The sequence below is a fragment of the Macaca fascicularis genome, chromosome 19, assembly GCF_037993035.2.
Source record: "Macaca fascicularis isolate 582-1 chromosome 19, T2T-MFA8v1.1".
NCBI lineage: Eukaryota > Metazoa > Chordata > Mammalia > Primates > Cercopithecidae > Macaca > Macaca fascicularis.
Window position 1 is genome coordinate 39,687,804 of NC_088393.1, and position 22,246 is coordinate 39,710,049.

At 41.2% G+C, this 22,246-nt stretch overlaps 1 protein-coding gene across 14 annotated transcripts in view; it reads left to right on the forward strand.

Annotated features, from left to right (window-relative positions):
* DPY19L3 (dpy-19 like C-mannosyltransferase 3) overlaps nucleotides 1–22,246 on the forward strand; it is an 81,800-nt gene that overhangs the window by 12,927 nt on the left and 46,627 nt on the right. For 12 of the 14 annotated variants that reach the window (XR_012427401.1, XR_012427404.1, XR_012427405.1 and 9 more), the window contains exons 4-8: nucleotides 14,392–14,482; nucleotides 18,017–18,138; nucleotides 18,745–18,890; nucleotides 20,957–21,080; nucleotides 21,623–21,757. Coding sequence is in view for 8 of the 14 variants with exons in the window: in XM_005588733.4 (XP_005588790.2) it covers nucleotides 14,392–14,482; nucleotides 18,017–18,138; nucleotides 18,745–18,890; nucleotides 20,957–21,080; nucleotides 21,623–21,757 (618 nt within the window). In the remaining 6 variants the exon portion in view is untranslated. The remainder of the gene's footprint in view (nucleotides 1–14,391; nucleotides 14,483–18,016; nucleotides 18,139–18,744; nucleotides 18,891–20,956; nucleotides 21,081–21,622; nucleotides 21,758–22,246) is intronic. The other 2 variants (XM_074023050.1, XM_074023049.1) reach the window with 1 other exon arrangement.

Here is a 22,246-nt window from a genome sequence, read left to right on the forward strand (position 1 = left end):
TCTAGTATCCTTTCTCAGCATATTTTTGAAATTTTAAGTTATTTTTCTGTTGTCTTAATGCTGGGAAATTGAAAGTATTCAAGATTTTTTAAAATACCGTTTATTGAATGTCTGTTACATGCTTGGAACTATTTGGGGGCATTTTAATACATACTGTATTTATTTGTACCTATTTTTTGAGACAGGTTCTCACTCTATCACTCAGGCAGTGGCACAATCAAGGTCACTGCAACCTTGAACTCCTGGGCTCAAGCAATCCACCCACCTCAGCCTCCCAAGTGGCACCGGCTAATTTTTTCATTTTTTGTAGAGACAGAGTCTCACTTTGTTGCCCAGGCTGTTCTTGAACTCTTCACCTCAAGCAAGCCTCCCACCTGGGCCTCCCAAAGTGCTGGGATTATAGGTGTGAGGCACAATGCCCGACCTACATATTTGTGTAATCTGCCTATCTTTAGAGCCCAAACACTAACTCTAAATTGTCCTTTCAGTGCAACCAGCTTTTTTACTGCCCTTTATTGTAAACAGAAACAAAAAGTAAACCACCCCCTGCCTTTTTTTTTTTTTTTTTTTTTGAGACAGTCTTGCTCTGTCACCCAGGCTGGAGTGCAGTGGCACGATTTTGGCTCACTGCATCCTCCGCCTCCTGGGTTCAAGCGGTTCTCCTGCCTCAGCCTCCCAAGTAGCTGGGATTACAGGCAGGCGCCACCGTGCCCGGCTAATTTTTGTATTTTTAGTGGAGACGGGGTTTCACCATGTTGGCCAGGATGGTCTCGATCTCTTGACCTCGTGATCCGCCCACCTCAAATTCCCAAAGTGCTGGGATTACAGGCATGAGCCACCATGCGCAGCTAGTGAAAGCCCATTTTCTTTTTTTTTTTTTTTTTTTTTTTTTTTTTTTTTTGAGACAGAGTCTCGCTCTGCCGCCCAGGCTGGAGTGCAGTGGCCGGATCTCAGCTCACTGCAAGCTCCGCCTCCCGGGTTTACGCCATTCTCCTGCCTCAGCCTCCCGAGTAGCTAGGACTACAGGCGCCCGCCACCTCGCCCGGCTAGTTTTTTGTATTTTTTAGTAGAGACGGGATTTCACCATGTTAGCCAGGATGGTCTCGATCTCCCGACCTCGTGATCCGCCCGTCTCGGCCTCCCAAAGTGCTGGGATTACAGGCTTGAGCCACCGTGCCCGGCCGTGAAAGCCCATTTTCTTACTTGGTGTTCTGCCCTTATGGTGCCTGGCACGTCATCAGTGCTAAGTAGCTTTCAGTATTCTGCAGTAGAGTCCACTGCTGGGGCTGAGGGTATGGGGTAGGCAGAGGAAAAGGGGGGGCACTGGCTGCTGTGAAGGATCTGGATGGGAACTAGAACCAAAGGATATGACTTCCAGAGCTTGCCTTCGAGGATACGATATTGTTAGTCCTGGCAGTTACAGGAGCCAGTGGATGCATTTTAAGTGATTTTTGTTTAGTAGTTTTGTTTTTTATTGTGGTGGTTGTTGAGATGGAGTCTCACTCTGTCGCCCAGGCTGGAGTACAGTAGTGTAGTCTTGACTCACTGCAACCTTCGCCTCCCGAATTCAAGTGATTCTCCTGCCTCAGCCTCCTGAGTAGAGTAGCTGGGATTACAGGTGCGCACCACCACGCCCAGCTAATTTTTGTATTTTTTAGTAGAGACGAAGTTTTGCCATGTTGGTCAGGCTGGTCTCGAACTCCTGACCTCAGGTGTTCCGCCCATCTTGGCCTCTCAGAGTGCTGGGATTACAAGCGTGAGCCACCACGCCCTGCCATGTATTTGATAGATCTGTATAGCCTTCCTTTTTATTTTCTGAGTGTGTATTTTTTTTAAATTATTGAAACTATGTTGTAACAATAATGACAAAATTTTAAATGAAAAAATTACTTAATATTCATTACCCTTAACAAAAAGCTGTTTTCATTTTTCCCTTCTATTCTTCCTCCTAAGTGCCTAAATATTTTACTTATTTATGACCCGAGTATAGCTAGTTTTTATAATCTACCTTATCTGCTGTTGCATCCTATGCTTTTTCCATGTATACATTTTCACAAAACTTTTGTAATTACGTAAGTAGTTATGGTTTTATAATTTAATATTTTTGAAGTTTTTATACTCTTGATTATTCCACTATTTTCATGCTCCCAACTTTGGATAGTTAGATTGTTTATAATACTACAGTTAAATTCCTAACATGGCTTACTTATTCTCACTTTAAAGTGGCAATGTAGTGGTTATCAGTTCCTTCTTTCTTGGAATTCCCTCAGAGCAATTAAGGAATGTGAAAAATAGATAATCAAGTTCCAACTTTGATCAAGGGGGCTGCTAAATCCAGTGGCACTCAGAAAGATGCTGAGAGAAGAGTCTGCGGCCAGGCATGGTGGCTCATGCCTGTAATCCCAGCACTTTGGGAGGCCAAGGCGGGCACATCACTTGAGCCCAGGAGTTCAAGACCAGCCTGGCCAACATGGCAAAACCCTGTCTCTGCTAAAAATACAAAAATTAGCCAGGCGTGGTGGTGCACTCCTGTAATCCCAGCTGAAGCAGGAGAATCGCTTGAACCTGGGCGGGAAAGGTTGCAGTGAACCAAGATTGCGCCACTGCACTGCAGCCTGGGTGACAAAGCGAGACTTCATCTCAAAAAAAAAAAAGAAAGAGGAGTCTGCAAGCTGCAGGGGTCAGATAAAGTGAGTAAAGCATCGTCCTCCAAAGTTAGTGGCATCTCCTTAGGGGTAAAACCAACAGTGCCTTGAGTAGGAACATGGGATGAGTGTGCAGGCTATAGTGGCAGCAGCTCTCTTGGATCCACTCTGCTATGAAGAACAGCATGCTACACAGGCCGGCCAGAAGGAGTGATCACAGAGACAAGCCATATTTGTAAGAGATGGGATTTAAGAGGACAGTAATGAAGGGAGGCAACCTGCATTTTGAAGATCCCCAAAGCTATCAAGTTCTGTTGACTAAAATGAGGAAAAGACTAAATAACTCACCCTTGTAAAACACCCTATATAATGAAAAATCTTGCTGACCTGAGCTTTGTGCCCAGCCTCGCCCCCACATGAACTTCCTGCAAGTAGCTTGTGTGGTAAGAACTTGCCACATTCAGACATAACTGATAAGGAAGGAACTGGGACAAGATTGTCCAGTGATACTGCAACAAAAAAGGGAAGAGAACAACAAGTAGACATCATTGATGAAGAACAGTCCTCAGAAGAATTTTACGGTGGAGATGTGGAGGTTGTAACCACACATGTCACATTAAAAGGTAATCATTTGCCACTGTGGAAGATGCATACAAAGGAGAAGCGTAAGAAGCTGTGTACCTTCTTCAAGGGGGAACAGGAAGAGAACAAAAGGAAGTGAAACATGAACTGGCAGACTTTAGACAAGAAATAGAATTACAAGGTAGAATCATTGTAGAAATTATGACCATCTCGGATGCACCATACAGGAGACTAGAATCTGCAGAATGTACAGAAAGAGCAATGTTGGACAGGACTGAGAGAGGTCAACAAAATGAAAGGAAGATTGAATAAAGTGACAGTATGAGAAAGCAAGTGACAATTGAGGACAAAGAGCAGCAAGCATGCATCATTTGTGTCCCAAAAAAAGAGAACCAGAACAATAAATCAGGAAAACAAAACAAAACAAAAAGCACGTGTTTAAAGATGTAATTCAAGGAAACTTTCAAAAAATAAAAGGAAATTTGAATCTAGTAATTGAAGGGGCAGAGCAGGTTCCGGGATAAATTGGCCTAGAAAAATCATTAGCAGGATAGAGTTCTCTGAAGTTGCTGGACTTAAATATATAAAGAAACCTTTGGACATTCTAGACAAAAAGATCAAGTTACCAATAAGGAGAAACAAAGGTCAACCTGGTATTCAGGTTCTCCACAGTAACGTCTAATGGTCAGAGACCATGAATGATGCCTAGAAAGTAGGGCCGGGTGTGGTGGCTCACGCCTGTAATCCCAGCACTTTGGGAGGCTGAGGTGGGCGGATCACAAGGTCAGGAGATTGAGACCATCCCATCCTGGCTCACACAGTGAAACCCCGTCTCTACTAAAAATACAAAAAACTAGCCGGGTGTGGTGGCGGGCGCCTGTAGTCCCAGCTACTCGGGAGGCTGAGGCAGGAGAATGGCGTAAACCCGGGAGGCGGAGCTTGGAGTGAGCCCAGATCATGCCACTGCACTCCAGCCTGGGCAACAGAGCAAGACTCCGTCTCAAAAAAAAAAAAAAAACAACAACAAAAAAAGAAAATGCTCAAGTAAGAGAAAGTGATTTACACGTTTTAACCCAGTCATTCCATTGCATATAAAGACAGCATACAACCTTTTTTTCCCCCTAGAAATAATATATTTTTAAGAATACCTGAAAAAATTGGAAGAGGAAAAACTTGATCCATCCATGAGATACATGGAAAAACAATGACAGAAAGATGCTCAGTGGGGCTCAAATTTGTTTAACTATAGGACTAAAACTAAAAATTAGTGATAGAACAAAATGTATATGATACAGATACTGTCATATTAGGTGCAAGAGTAATGCAGGTCTTGTCATTAATTTTTTATTTATTTATTTATCTATTTATTTATGAGACAGAGCTTGCTCTGTCACCCAGGCTGGAATGAACTGGAATGATCTTGGCTCACTGCAACCTCTGCCTTCTGGGTTCAAGCAATTGTGCCTCAGCCTCTCCAGTAGTTGGGATTACAAGCCTGCACCACCATGCCTAGCTAATTTTTTTTTTTTTTTTTTTTTTTTTTTTTGGTATTTTTAGTAGAGACGGGATTTTGCCATGTTGCCCAGGCTGGTCTCGAACTCCTGAGCTCAGGCAGTCCACCCACCTCTGCCTCCCAAAGTTAGGATTACAGGCGTGTGCCACCATGCCCGGCCGCCATTACTTTTAAATGGCAAAAACCACAATCACTTTTGCACCAACCTAGTACATAAGAATGCCAACATAAGTGATAATGTTATAATACATAATAGTATAATAATATAGCAATGTAATATGTATAACACAAGATAAAAGAGGAAGGAGAAGAGAGGGTAAAAGATGGTGGAGGCTGACTGGGCACAGTGGCTCATACCTGTCATCGCAGCACTTTGGGAGGCCAAGGATCACTTGAGTTCAGTAGTTCAAGACAAGCCTGGGCAATATGGTGAAACCCCATCTCTAAAAAAATAAAAAAATTTGCCGGGCATGGTGGCACGTGCCCATAGTTCCATCTACTTGGGAGACTGAGGTAGGAGGATTACTTGAGCTTAGGAGGCAGAGGTTGTCATTAGCTAAGATTGTGCCATTGTCCTCCAGCCTGTTTGACAGAATGAGACCCTGTCTCAAAAAAAAAAGGATGGGGGAGGCCAGCCGGCACAGTGGCTCACAGCTGTCATCTCAGCACTCTGGAGGGCAGAAGGTGGGAAGATTGCTTGAGCCCAGAAGTTCAAGACCAGCCTGGGCAACATAGTGAGATCCCATCTCTACAAAAATTTTTTTTAAATTAGCTGGGTGTGGTGGTGTGCACCTGCAGTCCCAGTTACTTGGGAAGCTGAGACAGGAGGGTCATCTGAGCTGGGGAGGTCAAGGCTGCAGTGAGCTATGATCACACCACTGCACTCCGGCCTGGGTGACAGAGTGAGACCCTGTCTCTAAAAACAAAAAAAAAAGAAAAGAAAAAAATTTAAAAAAAAATGGGTGGGAGTATCCTGATTTCTTTCTCTTTTATATCTGGAAGTCAAAATTTTGATTTAAAACTGGTAAGAAACACCAGCCTGGGCAACATGGCAAAAACCTGTCTGTACTAAAAATACAAAAAAAAAAATTAGTCAGGCTTGGTGGCACACAACTTACCCCCAGCTACTTGAGAGGGTGCGATGGGATGATCACCTGAGCACAGGAGGCCAAGTCTTAAGTGAGCCAAGATCATACCATTGCACTCCAGCCTGGGCAACAGAGCAAGACCCTGTCTCAAAAACAAAAAAAGATGGCAGTACTCTTCAAGTTGATCTACAGATTCAACATGATCCCTCTGAGAATCCCAGGTAGACTTTTCACAGAAATTGACAAGCTAGTCCGAAAATGTATACGGAAACTCATGGGACTCAGAATAGCTAAAACAGTTTTGAAAAAGAAAAACGAAGTTGTAAGACTCAAACTTTCTGATTTCAAAACTTACTACACAGCCACAGTAATCAGACTCTTGTGCTGGCATAAGGTAGATGTATAGATCAGTGGAATAAAATTAGAAATACAGACATAAGGGGCCGGGCGCGGTGGCTCAAGCCTGTAATCCCAGCACTTTGGGAGGCTGAGACGGGCGGATCACGAGTTCAGGAGATCGAGACCATCCTGGCTAACACGGTGAAACCCCGTCTCTACTAAAAAATACAAAAAACTAGCCGGGCGAGGTGGCGGGCGCCTGTAGTCCCAGCTACTCGGGAGGCTGAGGCAGGAGAATGGCGTGAACCCGGGAGGTGGAGCTTGCAGTGAGCTGAGATCCGGCCACTGCACTCCAGCCTGGGCGGCAGAGCGAGACTCTGTCTCAAAAAAAAAAAAAAAAAGAAGAAATACAGACATAAATCCTTAGATGATCAAGTGATTTTCAGCAGGGCACCAGGAAGGACGGTTAAGTAGAGAAAGAATAGTCTTCAATAAATGGTCTATAAACAAATGGATATTCACATGCAAAAGAATGAAGTTAGACCACTGCCTCACACCACACACAAAAATTAACTCAAAATGGATCATAGGCCTGAATGTCTAAAACTGTAAAACATTTAGAAGAAAACATACAAATGAATCTTTATAACCGTGGAGTAGGCCAAAACTTCATAGAGACAACACTAAAAACACATGATTAAAAATAAATAAATAAATTTGTCTTCATCAAAATTAGACATTTTCATACTCCAAAGTACACCATCAGGCCAGGCGCAGTGGCTCATGCCTGTAATCTCAGCACTTTGGAGGCCAAGGTGGGCAGATCACTTGAGGTCAGGAGTTCAAGACCAGCTGGGCCAAAATGGTAAAACCCTGTATCTACTAAAAGTACAAAAATTAGCCAGGTGTGATGGCACACATCTGTAGTCCCAGCTACTAGGGAGGCTGAGGCAGGAGGATCACTTGAACCTGGGAGGCAGAGGTTGCAGTGAGCTGAGATGGCGCCACTGTGCTCCATCCTGGGTGAAAGAGCAAGACTCCGACTCAAAAAAAAATTAAAAATTAAAACTTGAAAGTCAAAATTATTCCTTGATCCGTGGGCTGTAGAATGGATTTTGTGTTAGCAGGTGTGAAAATAATACAAATCACCAGATGCATTATCAATCAGCAGTAGTATTTTGAAAAGAATTTTTTTTTCTTCCTGAGTAGTAGGTCTCAACAGTGGGCCTAAAATATTCAGTAAATCATGCTATCAAAACATCTACTGTCATCCAGGTTTTGTTGTCCATCTCTAGAGCACAAGCAGGGTAGATTTCACATCATTCTTAATAAGGGCCCTAGGATTTTCAGAATGGTAAATGAACATTGGCTTCAACTTAAAGCCGCCAGCTGCATTAGCCCCTAACAAGAGAGTCGGCCTGTGCTCTGAAGCTTTGAAGCCGGGCATTGACTTCTCCTCTTGAGCTGTAAGAGTCCGAGACGACATCTTTCAATAGAAGGCTGTTTCATCTACATTGAATATCTGTTGTTTAATGTAGGCGCCTTCATCAGCCATCTTAGCTGGATCTTCTGGATGACTTGCTACAGCTTTTCCATCAGCACTTTCAGCTTCACCTTGCATTTGTATGTTAGGGAGATGGCTGCTTCCCCTCAACCTCATGCACCAACCTCTGCTAGCTTCCAGCTTTCCTTCTGTAGCTTCCTCACCTCTCTAGCCTTCACAGAATTGAAGGGAGTTAGGGCCTTGCTCTGGATTAGGCGTTGGCTTAAGAGAATGTTTTAGATGGGTTGATTTTCTATCAGAGCATTAGACTTTCTCCGTATCAGCAACGAGGCTGTTTTTCATCCTTATCATTGGTGCGTTCACTGGAGTAGCACTTTTAATTTCCTTCCATAACTTTTCCTTTGTGTTAACAGCTTGGCTGTTTGGCACAGGAGGCCTAGCTTTTGGTCTCTCTCAACTTTCGACATGCTTTCCTCACTAACTTACCATCTCTAGCTTTCCATTTAAAGTGAGAGATGTGCCACACTTCCTTTCAACGCTTAGAGGCTATTGTAAAGTTAGTAATTTTGATATGATTGTGTCTCAGGGAGCAGAGAGGCCTGGGGAGAGGAAATGAGACAGAAGAATGACAGAGGTATCAGAACACACATTCAGTTCACCATCTTACATGGGTGTGGTTTATTGTGCCCCAAAACAATTACAGTAGTACTGATGACATCAAAGATCACTGATCCTAGATCCCATGACAAGTATAATAATAAAGAAAAATGTGAAATATTGGAAGAATTACTAAAATGTGACGGAGACAAAAAATGAGCAATAGCTATTGGGGAAATGGCCTTGATAGTTGTTTGATGCATAGTTGCCAGTAAGTTTCAGTTTGTAAAAACATGTTATCTGCAAAGGGCAGGAAAGCGAGACACAGTGAGATGAGGCGTGCCTGAAGTCATTTCCCTTTATTTACAATGTGTTCTTTCTTTGGTGTTTTTTTTGTTGTTGTTGTTTGTTTGTTTGTTTTTGAGACAGGATCTCCCTCTGTCTCCCAGTCTGGAGTGCGGTGGTGCGATCTTGGCTCACTGTAGCCTCGACCTCCTGAGCTCAGGTGATTCTCCCACTGCAACCCCACGAGTAGCTGGAACTACAGGTGCATGCCATCGTGCCCAGCTAATTTTTTATATTTTTGGTACAGATTGGGTTTTGCCATGTTCCCTAGGCTGGTCTTAAAGTCCTAGGCTCAAGTAATTCACCTGCCTCAGCCTCCCAAAGTGCTGGGGTTATAGGCGTGAGCCATCACACACAGCCGCATTCTTCTTTCTTGTTGGAACATACACATCTTTTGGTCAAGTACTAAATTCCTGCACCTTTTTGTTTCCCCAGCAAATAAATGTGCAGTGATAAGGAAGGCAGTTCTCCTTTGGCTGTGAGCACCAAGGTCACTCTTCTTTTTAGTCTTTTTTCCGTTTGCTGACATTTTCCACCTATTTACTTGATATCGCCGAATTTGCATGATTTCCCATTGAATACTCCTGCAAAGCAAGGAGACTTTAGAATAGATAGGGTTAATCCACACAATACTAGCACAGTAGTGCTAAGACTGCTGATTGCCTGAGTGTGGGCCCAGTGGAAGAACTGTCGCTTCAGCAGCAGACTGCCCTCCTCACAAGCCCTGCTTGGCACTTCTCACATGCCACGGCTTTAATCAACTCTAGGGCAAGAATCATTCCCCTCTAACAGATGGACATGAATTTAACCAGACAATAAACCATGTATGTGCCATAAATATGTTTGCTGAGGGCATGATTCCCAGTACAGAACTTTAAGAACAGCTGTCTTATGGGCTACTATTTCTTGGTGAGATGATTTGTTAACCTCATTCTGAAACAGATTACATTTATAAAGTTAATTTTTCGGTGGCTTCCCCACTACTAACAGTCTAATTATTTTGGGGGACAATTTTTGTAAACAAAACTTTTTTTTTTTTTTTCCTGAGACAAGAGTCTCACTCCATCACCCAGGCTGCAGTGCAGTGCCGGGATCTCAGCTGACTGCACCTTCCACCTCCCAGGTTCAAGCAATTCTCATGCCTCAGCCTCCCAAGTAGCTGGAATTACAGACATGCGCCACAATGCCCGGATAATTTTTGTATTTTTAGTAAAGGCAGGGTTTTGCCATGTTGGCCAGGCTCATCTCAAACTCCTGACCTCAAGTGATCTGCCCACCTTGACTTCCCCAAGTGATGGGATTGCAGGTGTGAGCCACTGCGCCCGGCCTGTAAACAGAACTTTTTTACATGAGTTGTTTTTGTTTTTTTTAAAGCAGAGTGAGGAAGACTTTATTCAGGACCATCGTGATAGCTGTAGGGACCGCTGCAACAAGGTCTTGCAGTGGTGGAGAGAGATTGTACTCAACTCCTAGTATAGCATGGGTGAGTAGGAATGGGCAGCCAAGGAGCGGGGTGGGGTCAGTGGCTGGGAAATGAGTAAGAGGAACCACTGGGGTGCGGGAGATTCTGGCTCAACCAGGCTTAGAGGATTCTTGCTAAAGGCAGGCCAGGGTGACCAGACATTATGTGGGGGATCTATTTACGTGAGATTTTTTAAAAGCTAATTTGATGTTTCCTTTCCACATTGGGTGTCGTTTGTCTCAAAGGACTCTTTAGCCTTTGGGCATTGCCAGCAACTTATCTGAGTGCCTGTGGGGAATGTGATGAGTCATTGTGAGCAGTCATTTTATTTTCCTTTTGTACTTCTGTTAAGTTACTATATACACTGTTACTTCAGTGGTTTTAAGTACCATTGTGGTACTTAAACCATGTGGTTTTTTGTTTGTTTTGTTTTGTTTTTGAGACAGAGTCTCACTCTGTCTCCCAGGCTGGAGTGCTGTGGCGTGATCTCGGCTCACTGCAACCTCTGCCCTCCGAGTTCAAGTGATTCTCTTGCCTCAGCCTCCCGAGTAGCTGGGATTGCAGGTGCCTGCCACCACGCCCAGCTGATTTTTTGTATTTTTAGTAGAGACGGGGTTTCACCATCTTGGCCAGGCTGGTCTTGAACTCCTGACCTCATGATCCACCTGCTTTGGCCTCCCAAAGTACTGGGATTACAGGCATGAGCCACCGTGCCCGGCCAGCTGTACAGTTCTTTATAAATACAAATCTTTTGTCTTTCTACTACTTTCTGTCATTATCTTTGAAGATGTTTTCGTTCTGTCAACATTGCATTCCCCATGGAACCTGTGCAAATTGAAATATGAAGTATTTGTTCGTTTTGCATTCTTTAGAGGATAACTACTATTGGTGTATATTTTCACGGGTGTGATCTACCAAGCGAAGTATAAATTGCCATAAAACTGGAAAAGTGTTTGAATGAGTGAAGCAGATGTTCTGTTAGCATGAAGCAGATGTAAAACTTGCAAGTGTCTGTCTAATAAAGTATAGCATTTGGTTCTATACAGCTGGTGCCAGATTACCAATTAATCATGTTTGAATGCATTTTTACTAATTAGGTCCCCCTCTGTTCTTTATGCATTCTGGCTATATTAAAGGGAGGGATGGGACACAAAAGCTTTCTACCTTTAGTACGTTGAGCAACGTTTTTTCTTATTCCCTAGTCTTTTATTCTTAGAACCATATAATTCACTCTTTCATTCTTTATTGGCTCTCCAGTTTGATTTGGGATGTAGGTGTGACATGAGGATTTTCATACTCCTCGAGTGCCTTTGAACACTTTAAGGAAGCTAAAGAAAATAATGTAATTAATGTTGTTTTTCTTATTTGCATGGACAAAAGCTAGTATTTGCTCAGTTAACATCAATTCATAGCCTCTGTGGCTATTTTACTGAGTACATTCTAGAAACGAGTGATACCGGGTTGGGTTTATGTTCTTAAAAGCAATAGAGCACTTTTTCTCAAATATAAAAAATGAGTGGGTTAACATAACTACCCAGAAGAATTGCCTTTACTGCTATGAAAGATACAACACAAATCACTCGCAATGAAAGTTAGAAAAGTTGTATCATTATGTATTAGCCTTTTTATAAAGCAAGTGTGTTATTGAAATTAAATTTTAGGCCCAGGCACTGTGGCTCCTGCCTGTAATCCCAGCACTTTGGGAGGCCATGGCAGGAGGATCACTTAAGCTCAGGAGTTCAAGACCAGCTTGGGCAACATGGTAAAACTGTACCTCTACAAAAAATACAAAAATTAGGCAGACATAGTGGCATGTGCCTGTAGTCCCAGCTACTTGGAAGCTAAGGCGAGAGGATCACTTGAGCCTGGCAGGCGAAGGCTACGATGAGCCGTGATCAGGCCACTGTACTCCAGCCTGGGTGACAGAGTGAGACCCTGTCTCCAAAAAATAAATAAATTTCAGAACCTGATGGGCCTTTTTTTAAATGTTTGATTTCCTCAAGCATTTAAAACAAAATTTGTTTTCTGTGAAAGGAAGTTCAATATGTAAGGTTTGCTACCATACCTCTCATTTTTCTAAAAGGAGTTAGCAAACAATGATAAAAAGATTTAGAGGGTAGCAGAAATATATTAAATAAATAATTTCTAAGTCTGAAGATAATAGCATGAATGATTCTTATTTATTTATTTATTTATTGAGGCAGGGTCTTGCTCTATCATCCAGGCTGGAGTGGCTTGATCATGGCTACTGCAGCCTTAGCCTCCCAGTAGGCTGAGTCTCAATCAATCCTCCTTCCTTAACCTCCCCAGTACCTGGGAATTCAGGTACATGCCACTATGCCTGGCTAATTTTTTTTTTTTTTTTTTTTTTGGTAGAGACAGGGTTTTGCCATGTTTCCCAGGCTGGTCTTGAATTCCTGAGCTCAGGCAATCCACCCACTTTGGCTTCCCAAAGTGCAAGGCTGTAGGCGTGAGCCACCGCACCCAGCCTGAGTAGTTCTTTTAATGAAATGTTTATTACCATATGAAAATTAGTTGGAGTTAGGGGAAAGCAAAATGAGCTAAAAGAAATTCATCAGCTGGAAAATGAGATGTTCAGTATTTATCACTTTCTCCCACTGGGTTTGTGGAATGTGGATCTGCTATAATATGGAAAAACATGGCCGGGTGCGGTGCCTTACACCTGTAATCCCAGCACTTTGGGAGGCCGAGGCGGACGGATCACCTGAGGTCAGGAGTTCAAGACCAGCCTGACCAATATGGAGAAACCCCTGTCTCTACTAAAAATACCAAATTAGCCGGGAGTGGTGGCACATGCCTATAATCGCAGTTACTAGGGAGGCTGAGGCAGGAGAATCGCTTGAACCTGGAAGTTGCAGGTTGCGGTGAGCCAAAATCACACCATTGCACTCCAGCCTGGGCAATAAGGGTGAAACTCCATCTCAAAAAAAAAAAGACAGATCGAATTATGTTTTAGACAATGTGTTACAGATTCTAGGACATGGTTTGTTTTGTTTTGTTTCGTTTTTAACACTGGTGTAAAAGAATCTCTAATGACATAGATAATAACTTTTTATTTATTTATGCTTTTACAGGTACAGGTTAAGTATCCCTCATCTGAAATGCTTGGGACCGGAAGTGTCTTGGATTTCAGATTTTGGGTTATTTGCATGTACCTAATGAGAAATCTTGGGGATAGGATTCAGGTATAAACATGAAATTCGTTTATGTTTCATGTATACCTTATGCACATAGCCCGAAGGTGATTTTATACAATGTAGTTCGTAAGTTTGTGCATGAAACAAAGTTTGTAGATGCTGAACCATCAGAAAACAAAGGTGTCACTATCTCAACCATCCTAGTGGGCAATCTATGATTATTTGGCATCACCATTGTTCCTGACTCTGAATTTACATGCTACCTTTATAAGTAATCATTTTCTTATACTTATTCACACATAAGTACTTAACAATAAAAAATATGACATACCATCAGTACAGTGAAAAAAATAACACTTTCAGGGTAACTTGTGGCATCATTTTGGCTCTCAAAAAGTATCTGATTTTAAAGTATTTCATTTGGATTTCAGCTTTTCAGGTTAGGGCAGCTTAACCTATAGATAAAGTGTATCATCCAACAGTATTAATTGCGTTATTCCAGAAAGTCTTCAGTGTCATTATTGTCTATTGCTTCTATGTTTTATAGTAATAATTTAAATTTAATAAAAGTATCTTGTAACTAAATTGGCTAATAGCTATTACTTTAGGTTTTCAGTTCTTCTAGGGTTGAATACTTATCTAAAAGCAGTTTAAATATTTCATATATCCATTTACCTGCATGAACCTCTTCCCACCAGGGTTACACTTGTCAGAGTAAAATTCATGTGTCTGCCTTATTTGACTACGAATGCCTTTTAATCTTAGAATAAAAAGAAAATGATGGATCTTATGTAATACTGGTAGCTTTTAGGTAGTTGTATAATGCAATTATATTTCTTTTCATGTGGGAGATTTTTGTTTCTGCCATCCCTGTTTTGTGTGTCACTGATATTGCATAGGAATGATGATGTATTCTTTAAAAATTTTTTTAAGATTAAACATTCACTAAAGTAGAGAATAGTAGGACAGACTCCCATGTATCCCGCACTCAACTTTACCAATGATCAGCCTTCCATTCTTGTTTGCCAAAATTTTTTGAGATATATTTTCAGAGTTTTTTCTCTTTCAAGTTGCAGTTATATATCCTTTCTACAGGAATAATATGTATTTAAACCAAAACTAGGTCATGTAAACCCATAGGATCTAACTCTGTTTCAGGAAGTGGAGCGAGAAATCTCATTCAGAACGGAGTGTGGCTTGTATTACTCCTACTACAAGCAGATGCTGCAGGCTCCAACCCTCGTGCAAGGTAATTACAACTGATAGTTTCGTTTGGGGTCTTCTGCATTTTTTTCAATATTTTAGTCAGAAGTACTGTGTAGTAAAAACTACTTAAATGCTCTCTAGAACATGTGTAGCTTTTCCTTGTTAATGTCTAATCATTCCATGAAAATGTCTTTTTTGCTCTGGAAGAAGTTATGTAATACTTTATATAACCCTCCTCTCTTTGCCTTCCAGCTCTGTTCCATCCCAAAAGTAATACCTTTACAATTTCATGGTTTTGTTGCTGAATTTTCTCATGATCATTTTGGAAGAGGTCTTTGCAGGTGAAAGGAGTATTGTCTGAGAACAGAAGGCATTTTGGTAACACAAATAAAAATTACAGTTGTCTCTCTTGTCCCCAGTGCCCCCATTCATTCCTTTATTTCACAGTCGCCATTTTCCTGCATTTTTACTTACCCTGAGTGGGTCAGACCCCACACTCTGCCTTTACTCTATCTAATGAAAGCCCCAACATGCATCTCTTCTACCTAATATATACTTGACAGGCTTAGCATGAGTGCCTGTGACAGAAAAACTGCTCTTTTATAGGCTTTATTTGGAGTCGGCTTTGACATTTTTGGTGGCAGTTATTCATAAATTAGTTGCAGTGGTATGATCATAGCTCACTGCAGTCTCAATCTCCCAAGCTCAAGCAGTCCTCCTGCCTCAGCCTCCCAAGTAGCTGGGACTACGGGTGTGCACTACCACATTCGTTTTTTGTTTTGTTTTGTTTCTCTGTGGAGACGAAGTCTCACTATGTTGCCCAGGCTGGTCTCAAACTCCTGAGCTCAAGTGATCCTCCTGCCTCAGCCTCCCAGAGTGCTGGAATTATAGGCATGAGCCACTGCACCCAGCCCATAAGTGATGTTTTGTACTTGTAGTTTTATCACCTAGGAGACATGACATTTTGGTTATTTTTGGTTTTGTGCCATAAAAATTAATGAGTTGGTCCCTGTGTTGATAGCCAGATTCATCCATAATAAGGGTAATTACTCACCAGCCCTTCACTGGTTTTAGCAGCCATTGATGATTATCGTCTGTAGTTCTTATTTCAGTAGGGATGCAAATTAGTGACCTTCTAATTCTGTCATTCCTCCTGTATTTATTAGTTGGAACTCTGTTATATAGAGAACCTTCTCATTGTTTGGCTACCTTGCGGTACAGTTTATACAAGAAAGGCAGGCTTAGTATTCATTTTTTCCCCATACAATCAAACCTCGTTATTCACAGATCGCATAGTTGCAAAATCATTTACTTCCTAAAATGTACTTATAACCTAAAATCAGTATTAATAGTGCTTTCACAGTCATTCATGGACATGTCCAGAGCAACATAGTCTCTGGCATACGTGTTTCCCACAGAGACTGAATGAGGTGACACTCTGCCTCCTTGTCTCAGCTCTCACACTGCAGTGTCCTTTTCAGAAAATCTCTTTTATGCCATGGCCTTTGCATTGTTTTGCTCTTTGTTGCAGTTTAAAATGATCCCCCAAGGCCAGGTGCGGTGGCTCACGCCTGTAATCCCAGCACTTTGGGAGGCCGAGGCGGACGGATCACCTGAGGTCGGGAGTTTGAGACCAGCCTGACCAACCTGGAGAAACGCTGTCTCTACTAAAGATACAAAAAAATTAGCCGGGCATAGTGGCGCATGCCTATAATTCCAGCTACTCGGGAGGCTGAGGCAGGAGAATCGCTTAAACAGAGGTTGTGGTGAGCCGAGATCATGCGACTGCACTCCAGCCTGGGTGTCAGAGCGAGACTCCGTATCAAAATTTTAAAAATAAAAAAATTAATGAATTAAAACACAACAGACAGGGTGGCTTAAATGGCAGAATTTTTTTTCTCACAGTTTAGGAGGCTGGAAGTCTGAGGTTAGGGAGCCACATGGTCAGATTCTAGGGAGGCCTGTCTTCCTGGCTTGCAGACAGCCACCTTCTTGCTCTGTCCTTACATGGCAGAAAGAGAAGAGCAAGTTCTCTGGTGTCACTTCTTTTAAGGCCACTAATCCCATCATGAGGGCCCATAACTCTACAACTCCTGTGTTAGACTTCAGGCTTGCCATAATGTAATAAATACCACAGACTCCGTGGCTTAAACAACAGAAATTTTTCTCTCCCTTCTGGAGGCTAGAAGTCCAAGATCCTCATGCTGTTAGGATTGGTTTCTATTGAGGCCTCTCTTCCTGGCTTTGTAGATGCCCTTTTCTTGCTGTGTCCTCACATAGCCTTTCCTCTGTGCAAATGCAGAGAGAGCACAAGGGCAAGCTCTTGTCTGTTCCTCTTATAAGAACACCAGTCCTATCAGATTAAGACCCCAACTGTGTGACCTCACTTACCCTTTATTGCCTCCTGTAGGCCCTGTCTCCAAGAACAGTCATATTGGGGGTTAGGGCTTCAGCATACAGATTTGAGGGGGACACATTTCAGTCCATAGCACCTCCCATTGAGGGACATCTGGGTTGTTTTGGATCAATTTTTTGCTGGTACAAATTGTGCTGCATGAGTGACCTTGTGCCGATGTCATTTTGTCTTTTTGCCAGCCTGTGTGTGGGATTGATTCCTAGACACAGGCTTTCTGCGTCAAAGGGTAAATTCCTATGTGATTTCGCTAGGTACTGCAAAATTCCTCTCCATAGAGATGACACCATTTTGTATTCCCAACTATAGTATATAGGAGTCTACTGTTTTTATAATCTCACAGTGTATTGTAAAACTTTTTTTGCCAAGGCAATAGGTGAGAAATAGCATCCCTCAGGGTAGTTTTAATTTGCAGTCTTTTAATAGGAGCAAGGTTGAGCATCTTCTCCTATGGGGAAGGACTGTGTGCATGTTTTCTTCTGTGAACTGTCCATTCATGCCTTGGATTAATTAGCCTGGTTACAGTGACAAAGGACCTCTATGGCTTGGATCTCTATAACAGCAGGTCGAGTTCTTCTCATGACAATGTGTGCTGTGAGGGAGCTGCAGCTCTACTCTGCCCCGAACATCCATGCATTCAAGCCCTATTTGGAACATGCCAGTGTCATGGCAGAGGGCAAGAGCAAGAGCTGGTAGAAACATGCCTTGTCTCCTAAAGCCTCTGCTCAGCTGTGACTTACATCCACTCACATGCCGCTGGTTAGAGCACATGACCAAAGCTGTTCTGGGGAGTGGAGAAGGAAGGCCATGTATATTCTCCCAAAGGAGATACTGCAGGTCGCATGGCAGGAGAGCAGGGTGGAGAAATGTGAAATCCTCTTGCCCACATTTCTAGAGAAGGACGTTGTGGTGGTGGTGGTGGTGGTATTTGCATTCCAGTTACAAAAGTTTTAATTTGCCTATGTTTGTGTAAATGTTTAAATGATGTCCATCAAATGTGTGGTAAGCTCTTTGAGGGCAGGAGTATGGTTTTTTTGCTTACTATTATATCCCCAATGCCTACCACACTCTACAACATACTAAACAATCTGTGGATAGTTTTGAATGAATGAATAATTATGAGTGTAATTATTTTCTTCCTAACTTTTCACATACCAATCTTAGGTTTTCGTGGCCTAATATATGATAATAAAACTGAATCTATGAAGACAATTAATCTCCTTCAGCGAATGAATATTTACCAAGAGGTTTTTCTCAGTATTTTATATAGAGTTCTACCCATACAGGTATGTTATGTTTTGTGACATTGAATTGTTAATATCAGATGAAAGTCAAAGCCTGCCATTTTGAGCTGGAAGTTGTCACGTCTGTCCTTCTGATCTTCAACTGGTTTAGTAGAAAATCAGCAATACCGTATTTTTTCCATGTATATTGTGAACTTTATATTTTGTAAGATATTGCTTTTTGTTTACATAAGATAAAAAGTTTTTGTACATAGATGCTTCCTGGCTTATATATGTATGCAGCCTAGAAGCTAATAAATACTTTCATTTGGAAATGTGTAATCAGTCCTGATGGATCTTTGAGATAAAAAAAATTTGTAAAGTCAGCAAATCACAATGACCACTTCTCATGTGAATGAGGTATCCTCGGACTGAGTTAGGTATAAAACTTTCTGGAGTAAAGAGTGAAGCCAGACTTCTCACGGACTTCCTTCCCCTGTCTCTTCGTGGTGGGAAGAAAGGCTGCCCACATGGGTGAAAGTGTGTAGGCTTGCTGCTTGGAATTAGGGGCAAGCTCCTGCATATTCTGTTCCTACTGTCATGTTTGAAATGGCACTGAGGAGGGTTAGGGCTCACCTGACAAACTTGTTTTATTGTTCGCTTTTACAGAAATATTTAGAGCCGGTTTATTTTTATATTTACACCTTATTTGGGCTCCAGGCGATCTATGTCACAGCTCTCTATATAACCAGCTGGCTACTCAGTGGTACGTGGCTGTCAGGACTGTTGGCGGCTTTCTGGTATGTCACAAATAGGTGAGTTGGAGTCAGTATGCTTCTTTTCTTTCCAAAATGTAAGTAAAAATGAAGTGACTTCATTTCCAGCTCAGAGAAATTTCTTCTGCCACATTTGATTGGTTGGGAGCATTTTCTCTTTGGTTTTACCTGGTGGTTTACTCAATTTTTCTTGTTTAGTTAGGGAGAAAGTGCTGCTTACGTATAATTCCAGCTGAGGAACAGAGAGCATTGAATTGCAAATCAAGAAAATCATTCATAATAATCCCAAACCTATTATCTGTTTGCTGTGTGATCAAGATTTCTCCAGCCACATATCTCATCTCTTAAAGGGTTTTTTTAAATTGACAAATAGTAATTGTACATATTCATGGGCTACATAGTGATATTTCAATACATATAGAGTGTATAGTGATCAGATCAAGGTAATTAGCATATCAGTCATTAAAAAGTTTTTGGGTTCTTTTTGCTCTTTTTTAAAGCCAATGAAGATTTTTAAAAATTTTATTTATTTAGGGATTGTTTTTGTTTTTTGTAGAGACAGGATCTCCCTGTGTTGCCCAGGCTGGTCTTGAACTCCTGGCTTCAAGCAGTCCTCCCACTTTGACCTCCCAAAGTATTGGGATTACAGGCATGAGCCACTGTACCTTGCCTAAGAAGTTTTAATTGTATCTTCACTGTCAACCTTAATAGGGTTGTGTATGGCTCTCAATTAGTAGAGCTTAAAGATGTACAAATGCAAGGGCATTTTTGCCTTATTTAATATCTACTATTATAAGCAGTAGAGCCTTATGAAATCACATTTTAAAAAAACATATTCAAGATCATTGAATTATTGCCTGACCTACAGTGGCAATACCAGTATTCAAAAGGAGTCTTAAAACTTGAGCATGAGTTCTAATACAGGTTTTATTTTGTAAGTCTAAGCAAATTACTCGTTATTACAATCCTGTTGGGGTTTACTATATGCCAAACACTTTACAATATGCGTTATATGTCTTCTTCTAAGCACCCTATAGAGTAGATACCATTATTATTATTATTATTATTATTTTTTTTTTTTTTTTTTTTTTGAGACAGAGTCTCGCTTAGTCGCCCAGGCTGGAGTGCAATGGCGCGATCTCGGCTCACTGCAAGCTCCGCCTCCCGGGTTCACGCCATTCTCCTGCCTCAGCCTCCTGAGTAGCTGGGACTACAGGTGCCCGCCGCCTCGCCCGGCTAATTTTTTGCATTTTTAGTAGAGACGGGGTTTCACCGTGTTAGCCAGGATGGTCTCGATCTCCTGACCTCGTGATCCGCCCGCCTCGGCCTCCCAAAGTGCTGGGATTACAGGCGTGAGCCACCGCGCCCGGCCAGATACCATTATTATCCCCATTTTAGAAACGATAAAATCGAGGCTTAAAAGGTTACATTTTGTATATAGATATAGATATCTGTATATCTATATTTCTTTTATATGAGATATATGTATACATTGATACATTGTTTCATTTATATATCTCTTTTATATAGAGATATATGTAGATATAGATACCTTGTTTGATATATAGACACACACATGTATGTATGTGTTATATATGTGTATCATTTATTGAATGCCTAGTATGTGTGGGGATGGTATACAAAGATGAAAAATCTTACCCATACTTGCCCTCTCGGGGTTCACATTCTAGAGAGGCAGGAAGTTTTTTAAAAATACTGTCAATGACATATTTAAGACTCAAGTATAAAAAACACCAAAGAAATACAGAGAGGGAAAATGTTTATTGCCTCTTGACACTAATGAAGTTAGGGAGAAATAAAAGTAAGGGTTTGGCATGATACATTTGTGAGTAGGTCTGACCTGGGTTTGAATCCCAGGTGCTAAGGGCATACCCATGGACAGAGCACTTAAATGTCTCTATGCCAATTTTATGTTACAGGGATGATGATGATGATGATGATAAGGACAGTTATTGAGAACCAGTGGCCAGAATCAGATCTTAAGTATACTTGTCCTTAATATAATATATCTTTCACTGAGGAAGTCTTCGAAGAAATTATTGTAAAAGCTATCACTTTGGCCATTTGTGTTTTCTTTTGTGCAGAATAGATACCACAAGAGTTGAGTTTACCATCCCACTGAGGGAGAACTGGGCGCTGCCATTCTTTGCAATTCAGATAGCAGCAATTACATATTTCCTGAGACCAAACTTACAGCCTCTTTCTGAAGTAAGTGTTTATAAAATTTCATATATTTTTAATCCCCCAATTTTATATATGAAGCTTCAAAAAATGTGATGTGCTTAGTATCCCAATGCATGTGAATAGTTCTTATTCCATGACCAATTTTTAAACTTGAGTTAAATTAAGTTTTCTTTTCCTGAGCTTTTTCCTACTTTGCAAAGAAAATGTTTTCATTTTTGATGTTAAAAATGTACTCTACATAATCTACCCTTAAATAGTTGCAGCAAACCCACACACAATTTCTGCAAAACTGTCAGAATTTTTAAGCCCTTGCTCTTGAGATGTGATTTGGTGCATTATCGCCTCCATAATAGTGTGGAATACACACACCGTATGTGAATATTTATATGCAAAGTGTCACTTTATGATAGTTAGAGCTTAAATAACAAATGCAAGGGTTTTCAGAGCAACAGTTTATGGTTTTTCTGTTTGGTTTATAGAGATACTGGCTGCTCTTGAGAAAACTTGTCTGCAAGGTTTTTTATTACTAGAGACATGTAAATTATACAAAGGTTTTCTTTTTACAGAGGCTGACACTTCTTGCCATTTTCATATCAACTTTTCTCTTTAGTCTGACATGGCAATTTAATCAATTTATGATGCTGATGCAAGCGTTAGTGCTGTTCACACTGGACTCCCTGGACATGCTGCCAGCAGTGAAGGTGAGCTTTGCTTTCTTTTCTCACTTGAGATTTTCGCCATTTAGTGTTTTTATATCATAGAATGAGATGAAAATATGCAAGTACTTATGGGTAAAATTGAAGCTGTTTCTTAGATCTGCTGTAAATTTGCTGTGGCCAGTTGAAGCTGAGTAATTTATGAAGCCTAGTTTGACCATCTTAACTTTTATTCTGTTTATTTTAAGTTGAAAAATGGAATGGATTTATTTTGGAGCATAAGTGCCTAGGTCAATTGTTAGTTATAGAGATGACTTAAATTTTAAAATGTAAGACAGCTCTTTTAAGATTTCTTACTGTGTACTGCCACTTTTAAAAAAGAGCTCAATAGGTATGTAACAGTTTTTTTGTAGTGCTTCATAAAATTTTCATAGTCACATTTAACTAATACGGGATGTGAATCCCTGTTGACTGGCTGAAAAAGTCACATGTGAAATAATGAAACCCATCTCTGTCTCCTAGTGTCTGCTGCTG